Raw genomic sequence first — 24,510 nt, 5'->3', positions numbered from 1 at the left:
TTTAGCATTACACACAGAGATTACACTTCACCTATGGTTTTCCCTGATTATTTCACTTGGCACTGTGTGTGTGTGTGTGTGTGTGTATGTTCAGTATCTCACAGAAGTGAGTACACCCCTCACATTTTTGTAAATATTTTATATCTTGTCAAGTGACAACACTGAAGAAATGACACTTTGCTACAATGTAAAGTAGTGAGTGTACAGCTTGTATAACAGTGTAAATTTGCTGTCCGCTCAAAATAACTCAACACACAGCCATTCAGGTCTAAACCGCTGGCCACAAAAGTGAGTACACACACGCTTGACACCATCTGGACCAAATAAGTTTATCTTGCTCTCATCTGACCACAGGACATGGTTCCAGTAATCCTGCTTGTCGTCAACAAACTGTTTGTGGGCTTTCTTGTGCATCATCTTTAGAAGAGGCTTCCTTCTGGGACGACAGCCATGCAGACTCCATTTTGATGCAGTGTGCGGCGTATGGTCTGAGCACCGACAGGCTGAGCCCCCACCCCTTCAACCTCTGCAGCAATGCTGGCAGCTACTCATATGTCTCATATGGGCTGACAATTCAGTGAATGTCCTTGGCTGGCCAGAACCCAACTCAATCAAACATTTCTAAAGCCTAAAAATGTCTGCCAGCCCCCATCCAACCTGACAGAGCCTCAGAGGTGAAGAGGTCAGGAGAAGAATGAAAGATAATTGCCAATCATACTTGATTATTTTTGCAAAGTACTTATTTCAAGTATTTCTTTTTAATAAATTAGCAAAGTTGAAAATCTTTTTTATTTTTCCTTTGTCATTATGGTGTGACATTAGTGTAGACTAATGTGAAAAAGCAACAAAACTTTTGCAAGGCACTGTATTTGTCCCAAATAATGCACACAATTGAACGTTCGAGACAAATGACATAGCTTATCCTTTCGCATTCTCATACAGGAGAAGGTTACACTTAGTCTAGCATTTACCTGAGACTAATGTGTCTCATTACCCATCTCAGACTTCCATCACGTTAAGCAAAATCTAACAAGAACTCGTTAAACTCTTTAAACTGTTATTTCACAGATCTTCAGACTATTTCAATGCTGATTTAGGAGTATAATGTGTTACACTGACTGACTGGAAATTAGCAAAACATTTCATAAGTGAACATACGAGGGATGGGGGATGTGTTCAGCTTTGTGAATGACAGGAATTCAATTGATTGAAGTGGCCTGCTCATTAAAAACAAATTCTAATCCACAGTCATCAACAGAGAACAAAACGCAGTGTCAGCTTATGACGACAACTCCAAAACAGTCAGAATTGTGTTTTTCACTAGCATTTCCCCCTTCTCTTAGACCCTCACAATAGGCTCTTTTTTAAATAACTCATTACCCCAAAACACTGTTTAGTGATGTTGACTCACCCCATTTTTTTAAGGAAGAGCTGATAAAAAAAATAAAATAATGTAAAAACTGTAACTTGAATGCAATGTAAGTCGCTTTGGATAAAAGTGTCTGCTAAATGCATAAAAATGTAAAAAAAAAAAAAAAAAAAAAGTTTCCTTCAAACTTTCACAAACAATAACATGATTATTTTGTGGATTTGAGTAGCGCACCTGACTCAGTGCTGCCTGAATCTGTGCTGACACCAAATCTTAAAGGATGAAGAACATCAAAAAGCTAACTAGCAAACTAACAGGCCAGTGACAGCCGTTCGCATTAGCTTGCGCTGACAGGTCTAAATTTGCAGGTGGATTAAAGTGTTGGCCGTGACACCATCGGGTGGAGCGATCCTTCTTAATCCCGAACGCAGAGCGCCCGCTCTACACTATACAGAAGTGCTTCCCTCAGGGATTCCTATCTGCTTACTGTTGCAACAATTTGAAGTGCTTTTAAATGGCCTCTCTTGGTCACAAATGCAGCAGAACTATACCAGCACGTCTGGATGCAGGCACACGCGCTGAAATATCAATATTGCTAAATCAAATCAAATCAAATACAAAAGAAAATGTTTTATTTTATTCTAATTTGCTGATTTTGAATTCAAACAATTATCAACATAAACTGGTTGAATTTTGATGATTTAAGTGTAAATAAAAAGATTTTGAAATATCTTTGGAAAGAAAACAATAATAAAATATTACATTGTTCTACATTGGGTTTCACACAAGGTCATAGTCTTATGCAACTCAAAAGCCAATGACGATGGAGAAAAACAAAAACAAACAAACAGGTTTACTTGAGGTTTTGATGCTCAATAATCAAGTCTCCTTGGGTGGTCGACGTCAAAACCAACCCAGGCTCAATAAAAAGGATGTGTGCACGCGCAACATTTCGCTGGCGTTCTCGCACAGCCGTTTCTTCCCGCTTTCACAATACAATAAAAAAAAAAAAAATTAAAATTGGCCTGTACTCTCATCTTCAATGGCTGTTGTAGTTTAATGGCAGAGATGAGCTTGCTTATGCCAAGTTCTCTTACAAATATTGAAGCTCTTCAACTTGTTTGAAAGCTTTTTGAAAACTGATTAAGCACCTCATAAATCCACTCAGATTCTATCGTGTGTCTGGCTCGGTTTGGACTTGGGTTGTTTTCTTTCGCTGATTGCAGGCCTCATCCAGACACCCGAATCCTCTCTTAAGACCCTTGAATCTAAATCACGGCAGACGCTTAAGATGATCGATGTGGCGTGAAACCGATTTGGTCGTAAAAACGGTTGATTAGCAGCTTTCGCCTCTATAAACTATTTGTCTAAAAGAGCTCTTGAGGTTTCCATTAGTGGTGAGCTGTTAGTTTGATGGGGCAGAACGGATCGCTCTGGGCTTCATCTTGTCTGACACTTTTTCTGCCATTTCTTATTCAAGCTTTGGGTTTTGTTAGGGTATAGCTGATCCTGGGTTAGCCTAAAAACACACACTGCTCCATCTCAGATATATAGAGTGATACTGGGGGTAAACTTGGTGGGGGTTACGTTCCTTCAACCGCTGTTTAATGAGAGCTTGGAGTTGATTTATCAGGATGACTTCTATATAAGTGCAACTTTACACACACACACAGAGTAAGATTTCTTAGCATGCACACATGCAGCCACAAAATATTTGTCAGCCTGCACTCAAGGTCTGTCAGCATAATTTGGAGGAGTATCAGGGCTGTCACGGGGCGTCTGGATGTGTGAGAACCATTAATCTCTGAGTGAAAGGCATTTAATAGTGTTTATGTTGTGCTTTGTGGCTGTGGAGTGATCGGTGCAGAACGGAAAAATTTCTGGCGTGTTTCACTCATCCTTAAAGGAATAGCTTACCAAAAATTCTCTCATTGTTTATCGAATCTCATGTTATTTCAAATCTTCAGTGGAACCAACAAAAGAGCAGAATGGCCAATCGGCTTTTTGTTGTACAATAAAAGTGAAGCAAATGGGAACATGGGCTGTCAAATTCCAAAAACGACAAAAAGACATATCAATACAATCATATGTACAACTCATGAGGACTTTCAAATAATATGATATTTACTTTTGTGTGCACTCAAAAATACAAGTTTGTCATCCAAAAGTTCAAAAATACATTTACATAAAATGCGAATTCAAGAGAAATTGGTTTGAAAAGACAAAATAATGCTTTAGATTTCCAAGATGATAATTTTATGCCATTTGTATGTAGTGTGATGAGGTTTGAAATGTCAGTTCTACAATAATAATCACTATTAGGTTTTCAAATAGTGCAGGACACTGTATATTTTGTGTAGGATTCAGTAAGTAGTAAGCCACTATCCCATTACAAACAGAGTCAGGTTTTCCCTATCATCATTCCGCCCCACCCTTCCCTATCTGCCCTTCTTTAAAGCCAGAGGTTGACATATCGCTCTAACAAAAACAAATGTTTCAAAGCACCGCAGATCCACGCTGTTTACACTGTTCGAGAATTTGACCTATAATAATTGTATAATTATCCCTGTACATTAAAACGAGGCAGAAACTGATTGTGTTGCCCTTTAAAGGACATCACTCTCTCTGTGTACAGTGTGTGTGAAATGTTAAAGTGTTAAAATGTTAAAAAATCAAGATGTAGTGGCCGCGTTCCACTGCAGACTCTCGAACTCGGTCTGAGGAAAAAATCCTGCAGTCCAGCTGTGCTTTCGCCATCAATTATAGTACTTTCTCTGAAACCTCAGAAGTTTGATTTGCGCTAATGACAAACTAACCGTTCGTGTGTGTTCGCTTCTTTCCGCAGTGAGAAAATGAGGAACTCCAGACCAAGACATCTGTGAATCTTTTGATCGCCCCTAAATGTTTAAAACCTCAAAAGTTGCCTTTTCTTAAATCGGCAGGTCAAATTATTGCCATATTGGACATCAATCTAACAACACGGTCTATTTTCAGACGCTTTTGTACTGTGACTATATTTGGTAGCTTAGAAAATCCACTGTTTCCCAAATGAATTTATCAGAATGTCCATTTCCGGTCAATTAATCCTTTGAGAACAACATTTCCTCTCAATCTAAAGGATGACATGATTTTGCTAATTATGATATGTGACTCATATCTGCAAAGAACTAACGTATCCAAGCAATCTACTGCATTAGATGCCAAGGATGATTATTGTGGGTGGCCATAAATTAATATGTCCTTCCTTTCTCCACAAGAAACATTCATACACAAAGCATTCCTGTTTTCAGTTTTCAACATTGATAACGAAATGGTACTTGGGGACCAGATTGGCACATTAGATTCATTTCTGAAGAACTGGAGTAATGGCTTTGCAACAGCAGGAATAAATCTAATTGACCCCTTACTAACTCAAGTACTTACAAACTATAGTATGTTTCAAGCCATTTACATGGCGCTCAGAATTAGGGATGTGCGGGTCTAGTCGACTAGTTGACTAAACGGTACAGCTTCGACCAGTCGACATTGAAAACAATAGTCGATTACACGAGAACAAAACCCCCCATAATTTTATCGTTCAAATTATCATCATTTTAACGTTACATTTAAAACATTTTAAATAACTAAAAAAAAAAAAACTTTCGAAAAAGAACATCAAAATATTTAAATGTATAATTTTTCATGTCAATCATGCTTTGGCAATCTGTATTGTTAAAAGTGCTATATAAATAAAGGTGACTTGACTAACAGAATTATTAAAAATGATTAACTGGGGTTTATCAATCACTTAAACACGCATTACAACACATAATAGCCTTTATTTAATCTCCATTTATGACATTTTTCATACAACCTAAATGCAGGAATGAAGAAAAAAAAAGAAAAATTCACCTACATCTTGGATGGCCTAAGTGTCAGTAAATTAACAGCAAATTTTCATTTTTGGGTGAACTATCCCTTTAAAGCTACAGTTGAAAAACATGACATCTGTAATACAACTGCAAAACCCAGTTTAAACTTTGTTTAATGAACTAAGAAAAAACTAAAAGCTAAACAAATGTTAGCAAACATTTACAAATATTGTTACTGTTCACAATTACATCTTTAAAATGAGGCAGAAGTATATATAAAAAAAGTGACCCAGGTGTTATAGTACATAAATGTGTTACAGTATATAAAATCAAATCACCTTTATTTACATAGCGCTTTATACAATACTGATTGTGTCAAAGCAGCTTTACAGAGTCAAACAGGAAAATAGTTGTCAATGCAAGAGGACATTAACAAGTCATTTTTCCAGTTAAAGTCGGTTCATCTGTGATTCAGTGATGACATCATCCAGTTCAACTCTCTTTCAATAATGTCTGTGCAATCAGCCAAGTGTCCCCAAATAAGCAAGTCAAAGGCGACAGCGGCAAGGACACAAAACTCCATCGGTGACAGAAATGGAGTAGAAAACCTTAGGAGCAACCAGGCACAGTCAGGGGGCAGTTCTCCTCTGGCCAGATAAAACCAGCATAGCGTGGTTTAATTCTAGGCTGCAACAGGTCAGATTGAGCAGAGGACTTGTCTGGTTCTCGTGGTCTTGCCCCGATGGCCAACGAGGTCTTCAAAGGGGATCGGTCTCTGGAGCTCATCTAGCTGACGTGGTCTCCGCTGACATTCAGGGCTGTAGGGGTCATCTCTAGGTGCTGATCCACCATCTGGTCTGGATACGGAGTGGACCTGGGTGACTGCAGTGACCATCTGATGGTGGCTACATTCACCTCGGAATAAAAATGAAACCGACTAATATTAGCGTAAATGCCACTGAGAACAGTAAAGCACATTATAATTGTAGTAAAAACTCTAAACATTTGCACATATTACCTGGAATGAAAACAAACTCCTAGACTTGAAAGTGCACACACAGTATGTAGTTGCAGTGGAGCGGTTCTATTGTACGGAACGTGAAAATCGAGACACCAGCCACCATAGTCCATTGTTTACTGGGAGCCAGAGGGATTGACATCTTGGCAAATTTAAAAGTGCTGACTAATGCTAAACGTAAATTCAGTAAGATTGTTATTCACGTCGGCGCTAATGATGTTCGACTTTGCCAGTCGGAGATCACTAAAAATAATGTTAAAAAGGTGAGTGAACTTGCAAGTATGATGTCAGACACTGTAATATGCTCTGGCCCCCTCCCTGCTTACCGGGGTGATGAGATTCATAGCATACTGTCGTCACTCAATGGCTAGATGTCTAAGTGGTGCCTGCAGAATAACATAGGTTTTATAGACAATTGGACAAGTTTTGGGGGCAGACCTGACCTGTTGAAAAGAGATGGTGTTCATCCTTCCTGGGGTGGTGCCGCTCTTCTCTCTAGAAATATGGCACATAGTCTTAGAGTTCGTACTTGACTAACTGGGGCCCAGGTCAGGAAGCAGACAGACTGGCTAAACCGACCGTCTGCTAGCCACATCACAGAAGTCAGTTAATTCTCAGCACATAGAGACTCTTTCACCTAGATAATCACACTATAGATTAGAGACTGTGTCTGTTCCCCGAACTAGAAAATACAGAAAACATCCAAACCAAATGAAGAGTAACAATCTAATTGATGTTCAACAAATAAAAACTGCTTACAATACAGAGAAACAATAGATAAAACTTGGCTTACTGAATATCAGTCCCTTTCTACAAAAGCACATTTTGTAAATGATTTGATCAATGATCATAACCTAGATTTGCTCTGTTTGACAGAAACATGGCTAAAATCAGATTAATACATTATTTTCAATGAGTCTACCCCCCAAGATTACTGCTATAAAAATGAGCCACGTCCAAAAGGTAAAGGGGGAGGTGTTGCTACAATTTATAGCAATATTCTCAGTATTTCTCAGAGGGCAGGCTTTAAGTATAACTCGTTTGAAGTTATGGTGCTGCGTATAACATTATCTAGAGAAACACGCGTTAGTGATAAATCCCCTGTGATGTTTGTACTGGCTACTGTATACAGGCCACCAGGGCACCATACAGATTATAAATAATTTGCTGATTTTCTATCCGAGTTAGTACTGGCTGCAGATAAAGTCTTAATTGTTGGTGATTTTAATATCCATGTCGATAATGAAAAAGATGCATTAGGATCAGCATTCATAGACATTCTGAACTCTATTGGGTTTAGACAACACGTTTCAGGACCTACTCCTTGTCGAAATCATACTCTAGATTTAATATCACATGGAATTGATGTTAGTGGTGTTGAAATTCTGCAGCAAAGCGATGAGATCTAAGATCATTATCTAGTCTTGTGTAAACTCCATATAGCTAAAACTGTAAATTCTACTCCTTGTTACAAGTAGAACCATCACTTCTATCACACAAGACTGCGTTGAAAGTAATCTTCCTGATTTATCTCAATTCCTCAGCATATCCAATAGCTCAGAACAACTTGATGTAACAAACTATGGACTCTCTCTTTTCTAGCACTTTAGATAGTTGCTCCTTTACGCTTAAGGAAGATCAAAGAAAACAGTCTGACTTCGTGGTATAATGAGCACACTCCCACCCTAAAGAGAGCTGCCCGGAAAATGGAGCGCAGCTAGAGGAAAACAAAACTAGAGGTATTTCGTATAGCTTGGTGGAAAAGTACCCTATCCTATAGAAAAGCATTAAAAACTGCTAGATCTGATTACTTCGGTCTGTTCTAGAAGAAAACAAACATAACCCCCGGTATTTATTCAATATAGTGGTTATTAACGAAAAAAAGCATCAACAGGTGTTGGCATTCCCCAAGAGCACAGCAGCAATGACTTTATGAACTACTTTACTTCCAAGATCGATACTATCAGAGATAAAAATTGTAATCATGCAGCCGTCAGCTACAGTATCGCATTAGATATATCTATTAGATATGCACTATAGATCCCCTGAGGAACAATTTCACTCATTCTCTACTATAGGAGAGGAAGAATTGTATAAACTTGTTAAATCATCTAAACCAACAACATGTACGTTAGACCCTATTCCATCTAAACTACTAAAAGAGCTGCTTCTAGAAGTCATAGATCCTCTTTTGGCTATTATTAATTCATCATTGTCATTAGGATATGTCCCCAAAACCTTCAAATTGTCTGTAATTAAGCCTCTCATTAAAAAAACCACAACTTGACCCCAAATATCTAGTTAATTACCGACCGATCTCAAATCTCCCTTTTCTGTCAAAGATACTAGAAAAGGTAGTATCCTCAATTATATTCCTTCTTAGAGAAAAATGGTATCTGTGAGGAATTCCAGTCAGGATTTAGACCATATCATAATACTGAGACTGCTCTCATTAGTTACAAATGACCTGCTTCTATCATCTGATTGTGGTTGTCTCTCTTTATTAGTGCTACTGGATCTTAGCGCTGCGTTCGACACTATCGACCACAACATTCTTTTAAATAGACTAGAACACTTTGTTGGCATTAGTGGAAGTGCCTTAGCATGGTTCAAATCGTACTTATCGGAACGCCATCAATTCGTAGCAGTGAATGAAGAGGTATCATATTGATCACAAGTGCAGTACAGAGTACATCAAGGCTCAGTACTAGGGCCGTTACGGTTCACGCTTTACTTGTTACTCTTGGGAGATATTATCAGGAGACATGGTGTTAGCTTTCACTGTTATGCTGATGATACTCCGCTCTATATTTCTTCGCGGCCCGGTGAAACACCAAATTGAGAAACTAACGGAATGCACAGTCGATATAAAAAAAAAAAAATGGATGACGAGTAATTAATTATTGGACCCAAAAACCCCACATGTAATAACCTAGAACACTATCTAACACTTGACGGCTGCTCTGTCGATTCTTCGTCATCAGTTAGGAACCTAGGTGTGCTGTTTGATAGCAATCTTTCATTTGAAAGCCATGTTTCTAGATCTGTAAAACTGCGTTTTTCCATCTAAAAAAAAAAATCTAAATTGTGACCTATGCTCTCAACGTCAAATGCATAAATGCTAATTCATGCGTTTATGACCAAGGTTAAGACTATTGTAATGCTTTATTGGGTGGTTGTTCTGCACCTTGATCAACAAACTACAGCTGGTCCAAAATGCAGCAGCTAGAGTTCTTACTAGAACCAGGAAGTATGACCATATTATCCCGGTTCTGTCAACATTGCACTGGCTCCCTGTCAAACATTGTATAGATTTTAAAATCTTGTTAACTACTTATTAAAGCCCTGAATGGCTTAGCTTCTCAGTACCCGAGCGAGCTCTTAGCACATAGTCCTCCACGTCCGCTGCGTTTTCAAAACTCTGGCCGTTTGATAATACCTAGAATATCAAAATCGACTGCGGGCGGCATATCCTTTTCCTATTTAGCACCCAAACTCTGGAACAATCTACCTAACACTGTTCAGGAGGCAGACACACTCTGTCAGTTTAAATCTAGATTAAAAGACACATTTCTTAACCTGGCTTACACATAACACTAATACGCTTCCATTATTCAAATCCATTAAAGGATTGTTAGGCTGCATTAATTAGATCAACACTCCCCATAACACACAATGTACTCGTTACATCGTAAGAAGAATGGCATCCATGTTAATATTTGTCTGTTTCTTTCTTATTCTGTTTCTCAGTCCGTGTCCGGATCAGATGGTGGATGGGCACCGGGAGATGATGTCTCCCTGATCGTTGGCGGAGGCCGGGACACCTGGATAAGCCCCGGGGACATATCCCCAGTGAAGACCTCGACTTGAATGTGATAAAACTAAAAGAAAATAAATTATAAAATACCTAACTACGTAATACTATTATTGTTAGAAACTGCAACAATATAAAATAGAAATAAATACATTTATACATTTAAAATTTTAATTAAAACAATAAGTAAACAATAAACAAACAATTATCTCTTGGCCAGAGGAGAACTGGCCCCCCAACTGAGCCTGGTTTCTCCCAAGGTTTTTTTCTCTCCATTCTGTCACAGAGGGAGTTTTGGTTCCTTGCCGCTGTCGCCTCTGGCTTGCTCAGTTGGGGACACTTAATTTCTAGTGATTATCGTAAATTTGATTAGCAGATACTATTTAAACTAAACTGATCTTGACAATGACATCTCTGAACTCTCTAACTGAAAATTGAGTGTTTGATCTTATTTTTATATATTCCTGACACGCTATCCTCCAATTTGATACTGTTAAGTGCTTTGAACAGTCTGTATTGTTAAAAGCGCTATATAAATAAAGGTGACTTGACTTGAGCTTGGTGCCTTGGAAGAACTGACTGGGTTACATCTGAAATCTTGCAAAGATGACAAAGCACCAATGAAACCTTTGGCTAAAAGTACATTTTAATTTCAATGTATCAATATCAGTTAATTAAATTTGCGACTGAACAGAAGTTGCAACCTTTTTTTGGCACAAATCCATTCCACAATCCATTGCACAACAGGGAGCATTGATGATGACTGGATTTGTAATAGCCCTATAATATGAAATGTACATGTTCTAAGTTACCTCAAATAGCATAAAAATAATATTAAAATATAACAGTCCTGCATGTTGTTGATAAATACCAGTGGTGACGTTTTACAAATTGATTGATCAGTTGTCTCAGTGTTTACTAAGCCATGGTCTTCCCCAGACCCAGTGCAGGAACTCGTGTGCACGATCTACTGATTCACTACCTAGGGAACTGACCGAGATGCTTTGAACGGCCTTGTGAAATGATTCAGTTGTTCATTTTTGTTTGGAACGACGAACTTCTCTTCCGAAGCGCCTTCACAAGAAAAGAAATGCCGTCTAACGTTAATCCACACGTTTGAAAAAGAGCGACAATTCACTGTGGCTTGTTGTTCGTCACGTCTTTTTACTTCACGGGACAATTGCAAAAGTTTACACACGAAAACCCATTAAACATGCCCATGTTAACTTCAAATGAGCGCATTACAGTGGTTTACATCAAGTTACTCGTTTCATAGATTTCGATTAACGTTAGTCGTATTAAGCATAACTTAATTAGTCAAAGTCTGTTCACATCTCTGTGGTTAGATCAGTGTGCACAATAATGTGTCTTTGACCTTAATTATGTATGTTTTGATTATCCTGTGTTGTAAATAAAATACAAAAAAAAAAAAAAAAAAGTTTTCAGTCTCCTCACACTCTGTCTTACCTGCCTCAGACACAGTCACACTGATGGCCCATTAGCAGCTTTAGGGGAGGGCCCTTTGTCTCTCAGGTGAAAATCACTTAATATTCAAGCCCATTACCACTCCCTCGCATATTGGCTTTCGATCACAAAACATGTCTTTAAAAATGTAAATTACTATTGTTTTCTGTGAATGATTAAGCAGAATGATTTTCACATAATTGTGAAGTAAATATTCTAGCCTACAAGACTGATTACTCAAAAGTCTTATTCAGGACTATGTAGTGTGGGTTTTATGGCCTTATTTCAGCTACATTTTTTCCCAAAAACTTACTAACCACGCATAATTTTTTTTTCTAAAAAAATGCAAACATGTACATCCATCTTGGTCACATATTATTGTAGCACAGTTTGTGCTGAATACAAAAAAAAAATACATGTTGGTCAATAGTATGTTATAAGTAGCTGAAATAAGCACAAATATCAGGGCATGTCAAAACATCTCAAGGGCCCCAAAATCACCTCAGGCCCCAGAGGGTTGTTTTGATTTGAAAAGTTGAAAGACCACATTCCCTTCACTTAAATTTCCCTCAGACAGATCATACAATGCTTATTCAATGTTTTATATATGTTGTACGTTTGTGTACAAATATATAAATTTTAAATAAAACATTTACACCTTTTAAATGTTTTCATAAATTCAGTCTAACGTCAAGTACAAATATTTATTAAGTGCCACTTGACTTACCTGACGCCTGAATTTGACACACGGTCTTATCCACTTTTCTTCAGAAATACAACTCATAAAATACTTTCCAAATGTCCACTCAAAAAATTGAATATATTGCCTGATTTTCTCTTTCAATTTAGTCTAAAAAAAATATTTACTGCAACTTACCTGACGCGTGAACTTGACAAGATGGTGGCGCTGTTTCTCCCGCAAAGTCAAAGGCTTGTGCATGTGCAGAATGATCCCTGTGTTGGCTGGATTTGGTTTTATTAGTTTAGTCAAGATTTAGATTTGAAAATAACCATTCATTTAACATTTTAAAATATATTTGTGCAGACTTAATATGTCTTCTCAACTAAGCCCAAGCAATAAAATTAGTTCAACTTAATTTTGCCCTTCCAACATTGTTAATTGGATTTTTTACAGTGTATTGAAACCCACAATTTTTTTTTTATATATATATATATATAACTTATTTTAAATATATATATAATACACAGTAGTGAAAATTTGAAGTGGATTAAAACCTTTGTCCAAAAACCAAAATGCATTCTTGTCTTAGGACAACTTCAATGAACTTTTTTCCATCCACTTCAAATGTTGACTACTGTATTGGGTACTTTCAATTGGGAAGTGGCTGTCCCAAACCCTAACCCCTAAATTCAAACTTATAAACATTATATTGAAATAATCCACCCATTACTTTCCTGTCTGCTCTCAACTGTCCTATCAAAAGCCCTAAAAAAAATAAATAAATAAAAAAGTATACTGAATTATGAACCAAGATGTTATGATAGTTTTTGGTTCAATGTATATTCAAATTAATGCTCAACTTTGATCCTTCATCCTTAGCCTTTTACAAAGAAAAATTTGAATTCAAAATAAAACTAATCTCAAATCTCATCTGAAATACTGAAAAACATGTATTGATTTACCGCTGGAAAAAAATAAAATAGCAATAAAAATATGTTTACAATCTAGATGCAAGCAAAATCTTGATAGGTCAAAATATCCATTCTAATTAAATTATTATTACTGTGTTTCAGTAGTGTCAAATTTGGGGAGAGGACAAATATTCCAAAACTTTCTGGAAAAAAAGGGGAATTAACTGCACAATTATTAGAAATGTATGCCTTAGATATTAAACAATTTGCATACATTTTTTGGAAAGAGACATGTCCTTTAACAGAGTACGAGATTCACCTCAGCAAAGTGGAAAAGCTTGGAGAGGGTAAGCGCACAAGTCAAACAGTGGCTCGGACTTCCACAGTGCTGAGGGATTGTACGGGAATGGCAAACTGCAACTACCCATTACAAATCTGCTGGAAGAATTCAAATGTACTAAAGCAAGAGTGGTTATGACCCTCACTGACTGAAGATTGCTGTTGCTATTCGAATAGCAGCTACTCGGGTGGCAGCAGAAAAGAAAGTGGAATCCAATTGAAGTCATGCACGATAAAAGGTCAGCTCTTCATTTCAGGGATTTGGTTATTCAAGTCCAACAAGGGAGAGCAGGCTTTGGGCTCATCCCAAAATCTAATCAATGGTATAAGGCAACTTCAAAGCAGAAGAGACGTTGTGGAGGAGATGAGGAGGCTGGAGGATCCAGAACGGCACGCTAAAGCCATTTCAGTGGCCAAGCAGGGTCAAGGAACTAACTGGTTGAACCTAAAAAAGAGAAAACTCAGCTGGTGTAATATCTGGGAAATGGAGGGACCTTAGCTGAGCTAAACTGAACTTTCTCATCAAGAGAGATGATCTCCCACCCACACCTCAGAACCTCAGCTGTTGGGAGAAGACACTTCTTGTTCCCCGTGTAAAGCACCTGCATCCCTGAGACACATACGACCAGCATGAGCTACAAGCCTCACTCAACAGCGTTAAGACGTGGCAGCATAATCAAGTTCTAAAACAGCTGGCATCAGTCCTGGAACAGAGGTGAACTACCACAAATGCTTCTCTACAATCATCAGTAGGATTTTCCTACCTCACACCAGCCGGCCAACCTCCAATGCCCCACATGACAACAAAAGATGCAAGCAGTCTCAAGCAGTCAAGCATTCTGCTCAAGACTGGAGGAGGAATGTGGAAAAAAAGAAATAAACAACTGGTGTTTCCCCCAGATATTGTGATTCCAAAACGTCCTTTGGTCCACAACAGCCAAGCTGGCATATTTTGAGGAGCTTACAGTACAATGGGAGGACGGAGTGGAGGAAGCATTTGAGAGAAAATAGAAAATGTTTCAAGTACAACTTGAAGAATGAAGAAACCGAAGCTGTGCAAAACGGCTGACTATTTCTACAAATATCTGACTTGTTTTGGTACAAAAAAAACTTGGTAAACTTTATGAACTAATTTTGAGAAACGAGGTCAAATCTGAAACTGCATTTCATGACCTCTTTAAGTAACCGGATTCAGAACTGGAATTAAAACTGTTCATTTGCTTGTGCTTCCCATCTGTTCCTCACGTGAAGAGTCATAGTTTGAGCTCCGCTGAATCAAAATAAGAGACAGTGGCAGCGACTGACGGGCAATAAGAGCGAACCGCAGCACGTAAAAATACCATCGTCATCATCGTCAATGTGCACAGCTGCGTGGCTGCTGTTGTAGCATGCTTGCTCGCTTTCGCTCTTGCTCAATATCCTTCTCTCTGAGCTTGCCCACCATATCATCAAATCCAGATTAGATCTGTTTCCAATTGCGCCCCATCTGAGCAGGAGCGCTTATGTAGTCTCAGGCTGCAGGAGCGGGATGGTTTGTATTCAAGGATGTGGCTTCTATGTTATTAGATGAGGTCTGGTGCGTCTCCAAAATTTTGGGGCGTACAGAGTTGGACATATGACTGAACTTGTTTCACACGGCCTCCATTGCAAAACCTAGTGGGTTGCTTCACTGTCAACTGCCTATAAAAGGCAGCTACTTTTTAATTGTGCATTCACACTTACAGAGGTTTAATTGTGGCTGGTTGCCAAGTCGCTGTGCTGCCAGTTGGAATTTGTTCTAACAGGACTTTACTCTGTTACTGCTCTTTTGTATAATGTTGAGCTCAATTTTATCACTTCACTAACAGCCTTAGTGGCTCACAGATCACTATATAACAATGTAACATTTACCAAAATTGATTTGACTCAATCACCTATGATTTCCGATAAAAAACAGAATTAAATGTGATTGCAATGCAATATAGCTGCTTTGAAACAATATTTATGCATATTCATATATGCATGCATTATTTGTGTTATACAAGTAATGAATTGAAACATTCCCGTAACAGTAAGAAATTCAGGTAGAACATCATTGGTGTGGTAGTCCCTTTAAACGTACTGCCGCAGTGACAAGTTAAGTTGTTATTTTTTTGTTTTTTTTGGACAATGTAGGAAACAATATGCTGTTAACTTGTTGATCATTTGATTTGGCTTTAGAACGATGATATTTTCCTTTATATTTTAAGAAGGGGTTCTTCTCAAGGATCATCACAGGTTTCAAGTTGGCGTTGCTCCCAACTCCCAAAACAATAACTTCAAATGAATATAAAAATCACACATTTGTGACCCTGGACCACAAAACCAGTCTTAAGTCGCTGGGGTATATTTGTAGCCAAAAATACATTGTATGGGTCAAAACCTATTTTTATTTTATGCCAAGATCATGTTCCATGAAGATATTTAGTAAATTTCCTACTATAAATATATCAAAACTTAATTTTTGATTAGTAATATGCATTGCTAAAAACTTAAATTGGACAACTTTAAAGATGATTTTCTCAATATTTAGATTTTTTTGCACCCTCAGATTCCAGATTTTTAAATAGTTTTATCTCGGCCAAATATCATCCTATCCTAACAAGCCATACATCAATGGAAAGCTAATTTATTCAGCTTTTTATTATTTATAAATCTCAATTTTGAAAAATTGACCCTTATGACTGCTTTTGTGGTCCAGGGTCACATTTGACACTAAACATACTGGAGAGTGTGCATAGACATGAACTTAACTTGCCGTTTTTGAGAGCAAAAAGGTTGCTGTCTGAGACTGTAGGAAAAATGAACAGACACCTCAAATAAATCACTTCTAAATTATCACTGAACACTAGGGTTAAGAACAGAGCTGATATCTATGGAAGCCTATTTCTGCCACTGAATAAAAAAAAAAAAAAAAAAAAAGAATTGCAACTTTCTCACAATTCTGACTTTTTTCCCCCTCACAATTCCAAGATTACATCAACATGTAAACTCGCAATTCTGAGAAATTACGTCAGAATTGTGAGAGATAAACACACAATTCTGAGAACAGTCTTTTTTCCTCCTCAGAACTGGACTTTATAACTCGCGTTTGCGAGTTTAAATCTCACAATTCTGAGAAGAAAAAAAAAAGTCAGATTTGCTAGATAGTCGCAATTACCTTTTTTATTTTTTGTTCAGTGGCATAAACAGGCTTCCATAGATATCTATCTACCCTGTTCTCTCGAGAACAAAGCAAAACACCTGCCAGTAGCTAAAAGCAAATTAAGAGTTAATTTGCAAAAACATAACTCTGTTTTTAACACTTTTCACAAATGTTTTTTTCATTGAACACTAAAACCCTGTTACGTAAAATAACTAGCAAAACATTCATGCTTTCAAGGGATTAGTTCACTTTATTTCTAATCATACAGAGTGATTTCAGATTGAGATCACCCAATGGGAACTCCCACATCTTGCCTCTATTCAACCCATCTACATCTAGTTTCTCTAAACAGAAAAGAACAACATGAGGTGCTGACTTGTCTTTGATTGTTATCATTAAAATCAGAAGACACCAAAGTGATACAGTGTACAGCATTTTGCCGTCTGGTTGGCACCGTCTGGTCAAAAGCCGCATTGTTTCATCCACAGGGATGAATTAAACTCAGTGATCCAGATAGCAGATTTCATATCCTCCAATTGCAGATTTCACCATTTTTCCACATGGGTACATTTTTGTTTATCAGCAGGTTGTGGCGACAGACCAAGAAGTTATTTTCCATTGCTTCAGGGCTTATGACACCCCTTTCCTCCAGGAAAAATATGTACCATTGTTTGGGAGTCTGTGGGTCCCACAGTTTGAGTTTCAGTCTGTTTGGATGTTTATGTTTATCTTTGTGCATCTGTATGTGTGAGTAAAATCCCTCATGCCAGATAAAACGTGTGTTTTCGGCATTTTCATCCTGCTTATCATCAAGGTTTTGGATGATTTGAGAGAAAAGTGTGCTGTATCTCTAAACTTCTCATCTGAGGCATGATTTCTCTAGGCAGACCATTACAGGCTCTGACAACTTGGAAATAAACTGTTCTGAATTCCTTGCAGCAAAATTAATTCAGCTTTTGAAAGAACAAATGATTTGGTTCATCTGGATGTTAAAGGGTGATTATGGAAAAAATTATTCTCCTTTTCTTCAATGTACAAACGTTAATGTTTTAAACTACCCAGTCCACTCAGAATGAAACTCTACAGCACATTGTCCCTAGTAGGCCTGAGACTAGAAACATCACAAGGTAGTAGCCAATACGTTTCAACACTGGTCTTTTTGTGTTGACAATAGTTTTCATTATTGGGTGAACTATCCCTGTATGTACGCAATAAGTACACAAATTAAGGACATAATGTTGATGGTTCATTGATCGTTTCTTATGTCCAGATTTTAACCATATGCCTATGCTAAACTTTGTGCATGCCAGCTGTTGTTCATACAGCTTTAGCATCTCTCTCACACTTACCGGCCTATTGTATACATGCATTCCCGGGTAGATGACTCGAAGCCATCCGGGTTCATGGATGGCAGAATGTGCACACGACTGCTGTTCAACAAACGTGTCACCAGCAGATCACTCCGGTAACGGCTGGTCAGATAATCGATCAACTGAAGCAGTAACACACGGCCCACAGCCTGAACACAGAAACAAAGACAGTCAAAAACAAACAACACTAACACGGTAAGCATGGTAAACTTACTGTAATGCACGACCTTTAGTGGTTTATTTTTAATAAGCAACTGAAAAAGCAGTATGATAACAGCCATGTTCATTAAAAAAAGAAATATACACAAAAATAGTGATATTAAAAAAATTAAATCAAATATAGCTGCAAGCAGCGATGACGGGCCCAAGCCGTCAATGCATACGCCACCCCGGTGGCATCAATAAAACGGTGCCCAGCGAGCACACGCATCACAGTAACCCTCTGGCATTTTGGTTTTAAGGGATACGGCAATTAAAGGGTTAATCCAAACCAACAACTCTGTGAAACACACACACACACAGAACAACATATACAACTTTATAACACTTTTCAATATTTCAGTTTTTAACATTAACTATATTAATGAACATGAACAATAATTATCTAGTATTTATGGTACCACTTTCTATGAAGCCCGTATTTATAACACGTAATAAAAGGTATTCTTAAGGCATTATAATTAATGCATAATGCATTCTAAATAACATTATAAGAAACTCTGCAACTACATGTCATCTAGCAGTCATGAGAGTATTAGTAGTGTGTCTGCTGAATATACTGTATGCTAACACTTTATTTTGATGGTTCCTCAACAGACAAACTGAGTATATGATTATTTGCAAGTATGTGAACATTCTACCTACCCTACCTAAGTCTACTAATACAATTAGTTTTATATAAACATTCATGCACTCAAGAGATGTCCTAAGGTGTTTATAGGCAGCTATAAATGATACATATACATATATACACATGTATATACATATATACACATATACATAGTTTAATAATTGTATTTTTCATACTATATTAATGATCAATTTAACATTTCTAAATTATTGTTATTTACAAACCAGTTGTTTAGGAGTTTTCAGTGGATCATAAGATCACTTAGAAAGTGTAAATGATTAATAAACTATTTAAATGTACATTTATAAATCATTATTTAGATAATTGCTCAGTGTGTTAATAAATGCTTTATTAACATATTCCTGCTGTAATTCATGATTAATTCAGGTAGTTATAAAACATTTAGCAGTTGCCAGCCTTTTATTTGTGTGAGGTCATCTAAAGTGAGGACGATTTATACCTTATAAAAGCATTTACCGTATGTTACCGTATATTGTATTATTATTGTTGTTATGATTCATGAGATTTTAAACACACAAGGTTTTTTATAATGCATTATGCATTCATTATAATGCTTTAAGAATACCCTTATAATGTATTACAAATACCGGCTTCATAGAAAGTGTTACCGTATTTATTAGTGTTAGTTAATATTCAAAACTGAAACATTATTAAGATTTAAAGTTTTATCTGTTAACATTAGTTAATGCACTGTGAATTAACAAACATTTTGATTAACATCAACAAACATTAATAAATGCTGTGAAAATATATTTTTCATTGGTAGTTCATGTTAGTTAATGCATTTATTAATGTTAAAAAATTAGACATTATAGTTACCATAGCTTTTAATGATTTAAGCATTGTTTAATGATTTATTTTTCCATGAACTAACATGAATAATTTACTAACACAAAGTAAAAAATATATTGTTAATATTTAATGTTATTTGTGAATTAACCAATGTTAAAAAAACAACATTTAACTGTTGTTAGTTAACATCATTAATAATTATATACCATTTAATGTTGATCAATATTAATTCCAAAATGTGTTAACATTAATAAAATTTTAAGTTTTATCTTTTGAACATGACTATTTTTCTAACATTAAAAATTTTGTTCATTGTAAGTTCATACTATCAATGAAGAATTAACATGCTGTAAAAAATATATTTTTCATTGTTAGTTAATGCATTCCCTACTGTTAACAAATGAGACTTAATTATAAAGTGTTATCAAAACCTTTAATGCTTTATAAAGCATTTTTAAGGATTTTATTGATAAGTTTAAACAGACTCACTCTCTCCCTCCCCCTCCACACTCACTGAACTCACACAGTCAGTCACCCACCAAGTCACCCACCGCACACATTAGAAGCACAGTGACAGCAGATCTCTGATAAGTTTTAAAATTTTCTTCTCGCCATAGTGTATTGTAAATTCATGAAATTAATCACATATCCTCAGACTGTCTTGTTCTGTGTATGTAATTTTTTGTTTGGAAGCTGCTCTTAAAAGAAAAAATAAATTGTGTTCTCTTTTTTACTTTAACTTTAATAAATTCAAGATATCCTAAATCCGGCCGCAATTTAGCATCTTCAGGATCTTGGCATCATGTGAAAAAATGTTTGGTGTGAATTTTTGGTTTCTGCTTGGAGGAGTATGAATTTGTTTACAGCCCGTTTAAAAAAAAATAAAAAATCTAGCCGACTTCCTGTTGGTCGTAGCTAATGACTGTAAATTAGAAAGTTGTCCGGCTTAATGTGAACAATTTATGTACCAAGTTTGGTGTCTGTAGCTGAAACTAACCCCCCCCATTTTTGACAAAAGGTGGCGCTCCACTTCCTGCAGCCAGTTGGTGGCGCTATAACTTTCAGTCATAAAAGTCACATCTATCCGATCGGCATCATACAACGAAGAAACCACTGAAGTTTGATCAAAATCAGACAATATATGTCGACGTTATTAGGCATTTCCTGGGTCTCATTTTTTGCCATAACTTCATCGCCTCGCCATGGGCAAACCGTTCGAGATATCAAAAATATCTTCGCAATTTAGCGTCCCCAATGTCTTGAGATCATGTTCACCGAGTTTGCTGGCAATCGTATGGAAATCCTCAGGAGTATATCAAATTCCAGAGCATGCGCTTTTTAAACAGCCCTGAATAGCCGACTTCCTGTTGGGCGGAGCCTATGACATGCTGCGCGGAAGCTGTTCAGCTCAATGAGTTCTATATGTGTACCGAGTTTCATATGAATACGTGCAAGTATGTGTGAGCTATACATCGTGTTTTCTGTCAATTTTCCAGGGGGCGCCGTAGAGCCCGTGCCACGCCCGGGTCCCAGCCTCTGTGGCGTCCTAATGGCCGCAGGTTCCAACGTGCGTGCCTATTTTCAAGAGTTTGAGCACGTTAAGTAGGGGTGTGCGATATGACGATTTTTGATCGTGGACGATAAAAATGTCTCCACGTTCTGCTTTTTAAGAAATATCGTAGTATCGCGCTACCGCGCACATTGTCAAATACAGTTCTGGCGCCTCCGTCTCTATATACTGTACAACACGACATACAGCAGTAGAGTTACTCAGACAGGACACTGCACTTATTCGCGATCGCAAAAGTACATTATTTGCATACAAGCCTTGCTGGTTAAAGGTTTAATTCGCGCGCTGGTCTGACGTGCGCTTGTTCTGAGCGCATACACCTGAAGCACGCGCACTAAAACGCCTGTCTAACAGCGCCTGATTACTCAACTAAGTTATATTTTGCGCTAATACTGTCAAAACACACAAGGTTTACATACAGACTGAGTTGGTTATCTCTAAAATGAAAGTAATTAGTTAAGAGAGAAACGGATGCGTGCCTGTACTGTATATTAGATGCGTGCAGCTCTTAAAGGGACAGGACACTAAATGTGCTGTCGACTGTCATTAAAGGGATAGTTCACCCTAAAATTTAATTTCTGTCATTATTTACTCAGTGGAAAACCAAACAGTTGCTGGTCCACATTGACTTTGATAGTAGGAAAGAAAAATCCTATGGAAGTCACTGAGGACCAGCAACTGTTTGGTTTTCCACCTTCTTCAATATAGCATTTATAAATGTTCAGCACAAGAAAGAAACTCATTCCGGTTTAAAACAACTTTTGAGTAAATGATGATATAAAAATACAACATTATGACAGAATTGACAGACAGATAACAGAATATTAATTTGTGGGGGAACTATTCATTTAACGTTAACAAAACAAAACGCAAAAGAGAAAAATCACTCACTATTCTTGACTGAAACACTTTAATACAGTTGCTTTAGGAATCAGTCTATCTAGTGTTTTATTTTTATATTTGTTCATTCAATTTCATTGAATGCTCTGCTAAATACACCTATTGTACCTGGAAATAAAGCACTGTTTGTTTTATTTGTATATTATGTGTATCTTTGTTCTTATTTTTTAATAAGAAAAATAAAATAATGACAAAGATTTTTTATCTTCGCCCACTTTGGCCTAAATATCTGCCATGCATCTTTGTCTTTCTAGTTTGGCTGTAATGCTCAGACAACTTGTAAAACCAAAATAGTAAAACTAACAAAGAATCGTGATAAAAATCGTGAATCGTGATATTTCTATAAAAAAAATCATGATATGATATTTTTCCCATATCGCCCACCCCTAACGTTAAGGCCCCCAAAAGTGCCCGGATAGTTGGGAAAAAACAATAAAAATCCTTAGGGGAACAATAGGGCCCTGCGCATTACTGGCTTGGGCCCTAATAAACTATATAAAAGTAAAACAAATGACATCAAATTTTACACCATCCAATCTTACCAGTGACAAGTAACTGTTTGACAATGATGGGAAAAAAATAAATAAATTAAAAAAAAAATTCACAATTGTGATGACTCAATTTCAAGTGTCCAATCTCAAAATCCTTGTTTGGAGTCAGATTAAACAAGGCGCACGGAGTCATATTGACACTAAAGCTTGATAAATTAAGTGAGCTTTGCAGAAGCGCAAGTAAAATAACTACATGCATTTTACCTTCGCCCTACGCCAATGAATTCAGCCGTTGGGCCAATGGGTGGTCCTTACAGACCACTGAGATTACGCTGTGGGACAGGTTACCCAGAATGCCCAACAAAATGGAAATCAAGTAACTGACTGTCTAATTGCCTTATCAATCACGGTTGAAGCTACTTTTATTATTAAGTAATAAGTTTAGGACATGGGAGTCAAAATGATCCATATTATTAACTGTCCAACTGAAATTCACCACAGCAAATGTGTTTCTTGCCTAATAAACTAAAATAATTAAATATAAACTCACACCTCAGTATTTACATAAGTATTTGTCATGCTTAAAAGAGATGTCAGTATCTTCAGCAGGAAATGAACGGTTCCTTTCTTGGAAGACATCACTGAATGGATCATTCATGTTAAATCATTGTGGTCTCTTCTGGACGTCACAGGTACTTTGATGTGGTGTGGCGTGCAAACCACTGCCATTCACATCTTACAGGAGCAGCTATACCAAAAACTACTCGCAGAACCTGAAGCCCGAGGCGCTCATATACTGTAAGACACCATGGCAAGCATTGAGACTACAGATATTATCGGTCTGGTGTGGATGTCTGTGTTCTCTTTCTGAGAAACGACTGCCTCCATTTGTCACGAGAACAAACCTTTTTCATGGAAAATATATCTTAGTGACACTTAGTGAGGTTAAACACACACTGTGACACCATGAGACCTGTGATTATGAAGCACAAGTACAAGCCAGTAGAGTTATGGGTTAAACTTTCTGTCCTGGAGTGTTGCATTCTGCATCTAAGAGCATGTATGATTACTGTTATCTGTGACAGCCGAAACGGACCACAGCAGACATCAGCTTATCATTGTGATAACACCTTGTAACAATCTCACTCATAAAAAGACACCCACAAAGAAAAACATGCCAATGAATATACAAATTAAAATTATATATTTATAATAGTGTATAATAAATTAGTTCAATAGGTAAATAAAACGTACATACACGTCATTTAAATAAACAAATAAAATCCATAAATTTCAAACAAAACAAAAAAATATATATAATTATTTTCTCTTTGGAATCTATACTATGGGATATTATGATTTAACGGTCTTTTCAGTTTTTCCTGTTCCGGTCTACATCAGCACTTACTGACTCGTCTCAGAACAAACATCCATTTCAGCAGCAATTATACTGTTCTGGGGAAACCGTAACGTCTCATTGACATCTTAGAAGTTCTTAAACATTGTACTTGTCTTTTTATTGTTCACATCACTGCAAATTGCTTTATTTAGCGGTTATATGTTGAGGTGTCATTACATTTAGCTTACAAAGTACATTGAAGTGGCTGAAACTTTATTGATGTGGTTTTTGTCTAACATACAGTTTACATGGTGTCCATCTATTGTAAGGGAGAACAGCAAATTATGAGAAGATCCAAGAACTGTTTACCATTTCCTCTTCAAAAGACCCACACCAACACATACGGCACACCCTCAGTGCTCCAGACGTGATCGCAGGGCCAACACCAGGCCTGAAAAACATGATCTTCATACGATGCCCTGATGCGCACACCAAAACATTTCAGCATGTGTGTGAGGGCACAGACAGATCTCTCACACCTGTGTGGTGATACATTTAAGGCCAAG

At 37.1% G+C, this 24,510-nt stretch overlaps 1 protein-coding gene across 1 annotated transcript in view; it reads right to left on the bottom strand.

The window, feature by feature from the left end:
* Window positions 1–24,510, bottom strand: part of LOC306861593 (carboxypeptidase M-like) — a 49,988-nt gene that overhangs the window by 9,936 nt on the left and 15,542 nt on the right. The window contains exon 4 of the mRNA XM_079403962.1: window positions 17,961–18,130. Coding sequence (XP_079260088.1) covers window positions 17,961–18,130 — 170 coding nt within the window. The remainder of the gene's footprint in view (window positions 1–17,960; window positions 18,131–24,510) is intronic.

The sequence above is a fragment of the Barbus barbus genome (assembly GCF_936440315.1).
Source record: "Barbus barbus genome assembly, chromosome: 42".
In the NCBI taxonomy this organism is placed as follows: Eukaryota; Metazoa; Chordata; class Actinopteri; order Cypriniformes; family Cyprinidae; genus Barbus; species Barbus barbus.
Note: the sequence above shows the minus strand (reverse complement) of the source record. Positions and strands in the feature narration are given on the sequence as shown.